Source organism: Drosophila kikkawai, unplaced genomic scaffold (assembly GCF_030179895.1).
Source record: "Drosophila kikkawai strain 14028-0561.14 unplaced genomic scaffold, DkikHiC1v2 scaffold_255, whole genome shotgun sequence".
Classification (NCBI taxonomy): domain Eukaryota; kingdom Metazoa; phylum Arthropoda; class Insecta; order Diptera; family Drosophilidae; genus Drosophila; species Drosophila kikkawai.
Window position 1 is genome coordinate 77,606 of NW_027222597.1, and position 9,400 is coordinate 87,005.

The 9,400-nt window shown below is 57.6% G+C and overlaps 1 protein-coding gene and 1 pseudogene across 1 annotated transcript; both read left to right on the forward strand.

Annotated features, from left to right (window-relative positions):
• The first annotated feature begins 878 nt into the window (after window positions 1-878).
• Window positions 879-5,812, forward strand: LOC138929501 (uncharacterized; annotated as a pseudogene).
• A 495-nt stretch (window positions 5,813-6,307) lies between these two features.
• On the forward strand, window positions 6,308-7,807 carry LOC138929502 (uncharacterized). The gene has a single exon (XM_070288939.1). It carries the CDS (start codon window positions 6,308-6,310, stop codon window positions 7,805-7,807), a length of 1,500 nt encoding a protein of 499 aa, XP_070145040.1.
• The last annotated feature ends 1,593 nt before the right edge of the window (window positions 7,808-9,400 follow it).

A 9,400-nucleotide genomic window follows, 5' to 3' on the forward strand; every position in this document is an offset into this window, starting at 1 on the left:
GCCCACACACATCGCCAGTTCTGCTCTGCCCGCGGCAGCAGCGTCGGCTAGCTTAGGCAGCAATGTATACAGGGGACCCTCGCTAGGAGGGACTCACTTCGCAAGATCATCTCAGTACATACACATCGTCGCAGACCTTACTCAGTAAAACTCATCGTCGCATCCTGGCACACATCGGGAAGATTATCAATATCCTTCAACCACGTTAAGGACACCCGCGAACCCTCAAAGGATCCTGAGAGATCCTGCCGCCGAGAATAAAAAAATTTAAATCATAAAATAATAATAAGGATTCAAATAAATAATTAATCCAAATAATAATTCGAAATAATAAATAAAACCGAAAATAATCAAATAAATAAATAAACTCAAATATAAAAATAATTAAATAAATCCAGACAGAATAATAAACCAATAATAAAATAAACCCAGGAATAATTTTATTTGAATAAAATAAAATAAACGGATAAATAATAATCGCAGACATAAATACTTAAAATCGAATAAAAACTAATCGAAGGATAAATACTAAAGGAATAAATCATAATCGATCGCCGAAACGAATAAAATACCGAATAAAAGAAATCGAATAAATAAACTATCGATAAATAAAAATAATAAAATACAAATAAATAAGGATAATAAATATTAAAGAATAAAACAATAAGATTGAAATAATAAAGTAAAATTCGCTGTGATCCTGCGAGATCTAAACCAAGGGTATACGCGCACACAGTACGGATCCTGCGAGATCCATTTCCGCAAACTCGCGTCGAGCAATATAAAATCCAGTCGTTGCCACGGTATCCCGCCGTTTTCACTCTCTCGAGACCCGTTGTTACTTCTGATCCTTTTGTTCTCCGCGTATCCTGTGAACCATGGGCGTCACTTGGATAAGTTATCGCAAGAAGATGGAGCTAGAAACCATCCTAGGCGAGTTCGAACTCGACCGAAGCGGCACGGTGGACGAGCAACGCGCGCGGCTTATAGCATTTGCGCGGCAGCCCAGCAATTCCAAGGAAATCCAGGATCGGCTCGACGAGCTGGAGCGCCGGTTCGGGAACGCACCCACCGGCGACGTCAAGTCGCCGATACCGCTAGATCCGTCTCTCATCTCTCCGGAGCCGACCACGTCGGCATCGCTGGTGCCACCCTCACTCCTTTTACCACGCAGTACGTCACCCTCTACAGGGCGACGCTCGAAGGCGGAAGAGCCTGCGCGATCTGCGCACTCCCCGAGTGAAGCCGGCTTGGGAGCAATCCTAATCGATCGGATGACCAAGTGGGGCCTTTCGTTCGATGGAACGACGGATCCTCTGGGATTCATAGAGCACATCGAGGAGCGTGCCGATACCTGCCGGATCGACCGGAGATATCTGGCCCAAGCCCTGGTGGTGCTGCTGGCCGGCCGAGCCGAAAGTTGGTTCCGCACGAGCGGACTCCAACAAGCCAGCTGGACCGAGGTCCGCCGGGAATTCCTCGACTTCTTCTTGCCACCGCGATACTATCAGCGGTTGGAGGATGACATAAGGATGCATTTCCAGAAGCCCAACGAACCATTTAAGGAGTACCTTATCGACATCCGTTTGCAGATGCGCCGGGCCGGATTCTCCTCTGACAAGGAGCTGGAGAGGATCTATGAGAATATGCTGCCGGAGTATCAACTCTACACCCGGAGGCAGGATTTCCGTACGCTGACCGAGCTAACGCACCTCGTGACCAACTACGAGGAGACACGCAGCCGAGGCGGAAGAGCGTTGGAGAACCGGATCCCGACTCAACGCCAGGCCACGGGAGCCAGCTACGCAGCCGACGGAGACAGGGTGCCCACTCGACGACCTCAACAGGCGCCTCCTTCAGGCAACGCCCTCAACGGTTCCCTTAGCCGGAACGCTTGCACCAGCCAGAGCGCAGTGACACCACGACCAGAAGCCGTCAACGTTCGCGACGCTTGCCGGAATTGTGGCCAATCCGGGCACTTCGAAGCCGAGTGCAGGAATCCACGGATCCTATTCTGTTGGGATTGCGGCCAACGAGGACGCAGGACGGTCGACTGTTGCCGACAGCCACCGTCGGGAAACGGGCAAGGGCCTCGTGTGACCGGGAATCACCCGAGGAACCCTCCGTATCCCCGAAGCCAATAGGAGACACTCTCCATCAGTACCAGGGACGCATCCGCGCTGCCATCCACATGGAGGGGCGACGGTTTATCGCTACCCTGGACACCGGAGCCACCCATAGCTTTATTAGCGAAGGGCTGGCTCAAAGGCTGGACAACGGAAGGAACACACGGGACATCCGTACCCAGGTAAAACTCGCAGACGGAACATGCCGCGAGCTGACCAGAGCTCTGGCGGCAAATATCTACCTTGGGAATGAACGGACGCCCACCATTCTCCTCGTGATGTCGGACGCACTGGACGACATACTCCTAGGAATGGATTTCCTCTGCGGGATCGGAGCAACCCTGCTCTGCGGCGGGCAGACCCTCCGCCTCCAACCGAACGACCAGCGAAGACCAACAACAGAGCCACGCTCTGACCAGCGGAGATCAACGACAGAGCCACGCTCTGACCAGCGAAGGGAGCCACACTCCAACCTCGACGAAGAGCCACCAATGGCCCACCATGCAGAGCCACGCTCTGAGCAGCGAAGCACGGCACCGGAGTCACACTCCACTCATGCCGAGAAGCCATCGACGACAGCCCAAGGAGAGCCACGCTCTACCCATCGAAGGCAGCCAAGGGAGCCATGCTCCAATCCCGAAGACCAGCCAAGCACCTCACCTCGAGCACAGTCTCGAGACGCGACATCACCAGCGACGGAGAACCAGCCGCCCAGTTGTAGACAGGCTTTGCCGGTGGCAGACGCCACAGCCGCGCAACGGAACCCTTTCCGTACCTCCACCAAACGTGTCCGCTTCCAGGATCACGTCGAGGAAACGCCGGAGCCAAGCCCGCTCCTATGCGGAACCGTTAATTCGGTGAGTCATCCCACAGAGGATCAGGTCTCTTTCCAGACTGAGGAGCCCGAGACGCAGGATTACCCCGAGCCTTGGGTGAAGGAGTTTCTGGACCAGGAACTGGCGAAATTTGATACTCTTTCAGGGGTATCACACATCGCCGAACATCGCATCTTCATGCGCACGGATCGACCCCTTAAACAGCGGTACTTTCCTAGGAATCCGGCCATGAGGGCCGTCATTGATAAGCAGATCAATGAACTCCTCCGAGACGGACGCATTGAACCATCGAAAAGCCCACACAGCGCGCCCATCGTAATCGCGGCCAAGAAGAATGGCGAAGTCCGCATGTGCGTGGACTACCGCCAGCTTAATGAGAACTCCGTGCCGGACGCGTATCCACTTCCGAGGATCCACCAAATCTTGGAGCGTCTCCGGAACGCGAAGTTCATCTCGACGTTGGACCTCAAAAATGGGTATTGGCAAATCCCAGTGGCCCCGGACAGCCGGGAGTGCACGGCGTTTACCGTTCCCGGAAGAGGGTTGTTCCATTGGAGAGTCATGCCTTTCGGACTCCACTCCGCGCCCGCCACGTTTCAACGCGCCTTAGACACGGTCATCGGTCCGGATATGGAACCTCATGCGTTTGCATATCTGGATGACATCATTGTCATCGGCTCCACACTGGAGGAGCATGTCGCCAATCTCGGAGAAGTCTTCAGACGCCTCCGCCACGCAAACTTGCGCCTCAACAGAGGGAAGTGTCATTTCTTCCAGCGCCGCATCGTGTACTTGGGGCACGTGATCAGCGAAGCCGGAATCCACACGGATCCGGACAAGGTCGCTGCGATACGAGGACTCGCGCCGCCGACAAACCTGAAGGAGCTACGCAGGTGCCTGGGAATCGCTTCCTGGTATCGCCGCTTCGTGCCGAACTTCGCCGATGTTGTGGCACCCATGACATCGCTGCTGAAGAAGGGCCACAAGTGGGAATGGGCCCAAAGACAAGACCAGGCCTTCCAGGAGCTGAAGACGCTGCTGACCGAAGCCCCTATTCTGGCTTGCCCAGATTTTGCGGAGAAGTTTGTGCTACAAACTGACGCCAGTGATTACGGAATCGGAGCCGTACTCACACAGACCATCGACGGAAACGAGAGGGTGATAGCGTACGCCAGCCGCCGGCTCAACACTGCTGAGAGGAACTACTCAGTGACTGAGAAGGAGTGTCTCGCCATCGTCTGGGCGATTCGGAAGATGCGGTGTTACATCGAGGGATACCGCTTCGAAGTCCTCACAGACCACCACTCCTTGAAGTGGTTGAACTCCATCGACAATCCAACAGGCAGGATTGCTCGTTGGGCACTGGAGTTACAGCAGTATCAATACGACGTCCATTACCGGAAGGGGGCCCAGAACTTGGTGGCCGATGCCCTTTCTCGCCAACCGCTGCCTATAGTGCAGCAAGCGGAGGTACAAGGAGTCAACTGTAAGTGGATCACGAGGATGCTCCAGAGGATTCGGACCGAACCGGCAAAGTTTCCGGATTATCGAGAGGAGAATGGCCAGCTATATCGTCGCCTTGGACTCCGACCTGAGGAGGAGGAGTACACGCCCTGGAAACTTTGCGTAGGATCAGACTATCGCCAGCGAGTACTCGAAGAGTGCCACGATCACCCCACTGCCGGTCATCTAGGAGTCCGGAAAACCAGCACTCGCGTGGCCCAGCGCTATTACTGGCCTGGATTGTTCCGCGAGGTGGCTCGGTACGTTCGCCGCTGCCCCACTTGCCAGCGATATAAGGTGAGCCAAGAAAAGCCCACAGGTCAAATGTTTACTCGACAGGTCGAGGAGCCGTTCCACATCCTTTGTGCAGATTTCGTCGGCCCACTGCCGCGGTCGAAACAGGGCAACACGATGCTGCTAGTATTCCTGGACGCCTTCAGCAAGTGGGTGGAGCTAGTACCACTTCGCAAAGCTACCGCCACACATCTGGAACGAGCCTTCAGAGAGCGGATATTGAGCCGATTCGGTGTTCCCCGGACATTTGTCTGCGACAATGGTACGCAGTTCACCGGCCGCTCATTCCAGAAGTTCTGCCAGTCGCTAGGGATGGAGCTGCAGCACACGGCGCCCTACACCCCGAGACAGAATCCAACGGAACGGGCAAATCGGACGATCAAGACGATGATCGCCCAATACTTAGATGGAGGCCAACAAAACGAGTGGGATCAACTCCTCCCGGAGATATCTTTGGCCATAAATAGTAGTGTCTCGGACACTACTGGATTCAGCCCCGCATTCTTGGTACAAGGCCGAGAACCGCGACTCCCGAAGACGCTGTACGACGAAGTTACCCCCGGACGAGGCACCCCAGAGATCTCCCCGACCGAGCGAGGCGAACAACTCCGGAACATCTTCAACGTCGTCCGAAACAACGCTGACCGCGCCGCCGCCGAGCAGAGCCGTCATTACAACCTGCGCCGGAGGACATGGAGACCACCAGTTGGATCCATGGTACTGGTACGCCGACACGCCTTATCCAACGCAGCCGAGGGCTTTGCCGCAAAGCTAGCTGCGAAATACGAAGGACCCTTCAGGGTAGCGAAGTTCCCATCGCCGAACATCGTGCAACTGCACATGCCCGGAAGCCGACGCCGGCGGACCGCCAGCCTGAACCAGCTGAAGCCGTACCACCACGAGGATGAGGCAGACACCGAAGCCGGAACCCACCGGGAAGACACCGAAGCCGGAGATACCACAATCGAGGATGCCGACGACACCATCCTGGACGCACGACCAGCTGCCAAGACCGCACGACGCAGGGGACCCATCCCGCGCCGCCAACACTAGCGACGAGCACCCATGCAGGGAGGGCGACCATGTTTCACAGGGGCCACTTGTTGACAGGCGCGCCTGTCCAACGTCCCGAACCCCCTAGTGGGGTGAACATGCGTCTCTCCCCCAAAAAGCCGTAGCCATAGCCAGTCAACCCTAGCCCACTCCATTAGGTAGGGCCCAGGGAAACACACTAATACACCTCTCCTCTGTCCTTACAGCAACAGTCTCCAGCCCGCCTACCGAGAGGCGTAACGAGCCACGCGCCCGCAGGCAACGCCCACCTGACCACCGGCATCTTTCCAGAGCCACGACCACGTCTTCACCAGTCCGCCGTCGCCACACAAAAACGTCGGGCCAAGCCCGCCGCGTCCTCACTACAGCCCCGTCGCCAATAACGCCGGCCTTTTCCCACGGGCCCCAACCGCCGACGTCACCAGCGCCGCCGACAACGGGGAGGCGACGACCGCCGACAACCACGCCGGGCCCCGTCGGCCCCCTACAGAGGAGATGCCGCTCCTGTTCGCCGGCCTCGTTGGGCCACGCCGAGTCCCTCCGGAAGTTGTCCTCAGCGACGATGACGAAGAGGAGACCCACCAGCACGGCGTCGCTGGGCCCCAACCAGCATCCTTAAGGGGCATGCCGCCCCAGGCACCCCTGCGTACCGGCCACATCGGGCCGCTGGCGCCCCCTCCGGAAGTTGCCCCGCTCGACGGCAATGACGAGGAGGAGGTGCGACGAGATCACCGTTTTGGACCCCTGCGGGTCAACCTCACGCCGCCCCGGCCACGCGATACCTCACCCGGAGATCAGGCACCCTCCGCCGACGCCGAGGAGGCATGGAACCAGGCCATCGCCCTGTCCGACGATTGGGTCGATTTCGACGGCCTGGTGGAGGACACTCTTGGCGACCTTTTCGACAGCCCGCCGCACACGGAACCGCCGGCAACAGGCGCGCTCGGGCCTCTGGGTGCAGTCTATGACCTGGTCTCCGACGACGAGGGCCGCCCGCGCGGTCACTACAACCCCACCGGCGACGACGGCGACGACAGCGACGCGACCGTATTATACGACCCCACCGCGGAGGACAGCCGGGACATACGGAGGAGGCGCCCCACACCGCCGCACCCGAGCGACAACCGGGCCCCGCCGTACATGGGCGAGGTGGAAGCCGCCCTGATGGAGTGTTTCGGGGAAATGCCCGGGGACGACTTCAACTGGGGAAGCGGCACTAACACGGCGTCCACCATCTCGGCCGACGAGGACGAGGAGGGCCGCCCGTCAGACGCCTCGCGACCACCTTCCACCGGGCCCGCCGAGGACGCCTCATCGTCGACAGTCTCGGCCGACGAGGGCGAGGCCAGTCAGGACAGCGACTGGTCCTACGCCCCACGATCGCCGCCCCCACGCTGGACTCCACCCAGCACTACGCCGCTGCAAAGCTGGGCACCAGCCGCTCCCAGTCGCAGCCGACCCCCTCCGCCCTCCTACGAGGAGATTTTCGGCCGGGGATCGTACCCCGATCCGCACGCTGCCGCCCGATGCGCAGCGGTGGCCGCCAGTCGCGATCCGCGACCCCGCCTGCCCACCGGCGCGGAGCTGGCCGCAGAAGAGGCGCGCCGCAGGGCGGAAGACCTCAGTGAGGAGCTCGGCAACCCACCGGTTGCCCAACCGCCGGCAAGTGGCCCACCACCCTCACCGACCCCACGCCGCCGAGCACGGCGCAGGAGCGCCCCATGGGCAGACAGCCCATCTAGCTCGTCCGACGAGTCATCGTTGGACGCCGACGAGGGAGCCCGCAACCCTCCCCGCTGGGTACCGGCCCCAGTGGAATGGACCACTCCGAACGGCACATTACCGGCAGCTCTACTCCGCCGAATCCACGGGCGCCTGGCGACACCGCGAAGGCGAACAATACGGATCCTGGAGGAGGAGGGGAACCAACGCTTCAGGGTCCAAATTAACCGCAGCGGGAGGGTGATCATCACTCTTCACCCCTCCCGAAGATAGGGTGGAATGTGACGATGTCACAATCCCCTATATGTAAATATTGTATATATTAGTTAAGGTCATAGCTAAGTTAGCAAGTAAGTTAGGATTAGCCACACACCCACACACACAACTGTACATTTAACGGGCATGAAGCCCACAGTTAATTTGCCCAGGAAGGGCCAAATTAGATTTAGGCCGCAACGCACAGGCGTATACATTTTGTCAACACGGACTGTAGCGACCGCGCTGAAGCCATTTCCCCTCTCTGCTGCCGACGCGAACAGCGGCAGAGGCAGCGACATTTCCCCTCCAACGATCGTGCGTGTTTATGTTTTGGTCATGCTTATTTACATGCCGATCAAAACATAAACAATAACAATAACAAAGCCGACGGCCGAAAGCTGCGCTGCCCGGACCTTTTTGGCAGAGACGAGGCGACAAGGGCTTTGCAAACTGCGACCGCGATCACTTCTCTGGCGACAGCAAGCGTGAATAGTTGACCTCAGTCTCCGCGACTCGCGATTATCAAAACCGACAGCTAAGTAGAGCTAAGTCCAAAAAGGACCCGCGTGTGCCGATTTGCATCCTGGTTGCTAACATCAGGTGAGCCGGCCGAGGGCCATGTAAGGGCAGGTCATTGGAGTGTGGCGTAGGGCCAGGTTAGGGCCGACAGGCGCACATTAGAAAATGTAGCCATCAGAATTAAGCAATAAAATAAAGTAACCAAAATGAAGTCAGAAATTCCATCATCTTTCTCTCTCGCACCCGCATAAAACTCCGCGTAGCCACAAACAACCCTTATTTTGACGCGTGCCAAAACGTTCCCCTCTCGCTCACTCACTCGCCGAGCTGGTGGCTGGGTTTGACCGCACCAACTCCGCGTGGGCGCTGGGCAAGCTCCGGGCCGGAGAAGCGGGACGGGAGCGGGATTTGTCGCCGCTGGGTTCTCCCGGGCACAGATCTGGCGTGGGCATCGGGGCTGCTGGGTTTTCCCGAGCTACGAGTTCATCGCCGCCGGCACGTGTTCACAGATTTCCCCCTCTTCCCTCTCCTTTTCCCTTCCGATCTGCATCTTGCCCGCCATCGCCGCTGGGTTATCCCGGGCGGCGGAGATTTTGCCGATCGGAAGAGTCGCCGCTGCTGGGCAACCGGGCAGGCGCCGGAAACGGAGGAGCACCTGGCCATCGCCAGGGTAATCGCGCGTTTTAGGTTTCCCTTCCCCCTCTCCCTTTCCCTTTCGATCTGCATTTCGCCCGCCATCGCCGCTGGGTCATCCCGGGCGGCGGAGATTCTGCCGATCGAAAGAGTCGCCGTTGCTGGGCAACCGAGCGAGCGCTGGAAACGGAGGAGCACCTGGCCATCGCCAGGGTGACCGTCCAAGATTCCCATTTTCCCGAAGCCAGAGTTCCCCTTTTAAAACGAGCCCTTTTGCTGCCATTTTGCCACTGGAAAATTCATTAAAAATTCGGCGTCCATGTCCTGGCCGTCTCTAAAATATAAATATTTCTGGAGAGGAATCCTGGGCCGCTGAGGTTTACCCCGGCCTAAGACACATCCTTACATACTCAATTGTAAATTTGTAAACAAAAAGTTCACAGCTCAGCTAATAAT

What these genes read in the sequence shown, in the direction of transcription:
- LOC138929502 (XM_070288939.1), top strand. Translation starts at nt 6,308, where the DNA reads ATGCCGCTCCTGTTCGCCGGCCTCGTTGGGCCACGCCGAGTCCCTCCG.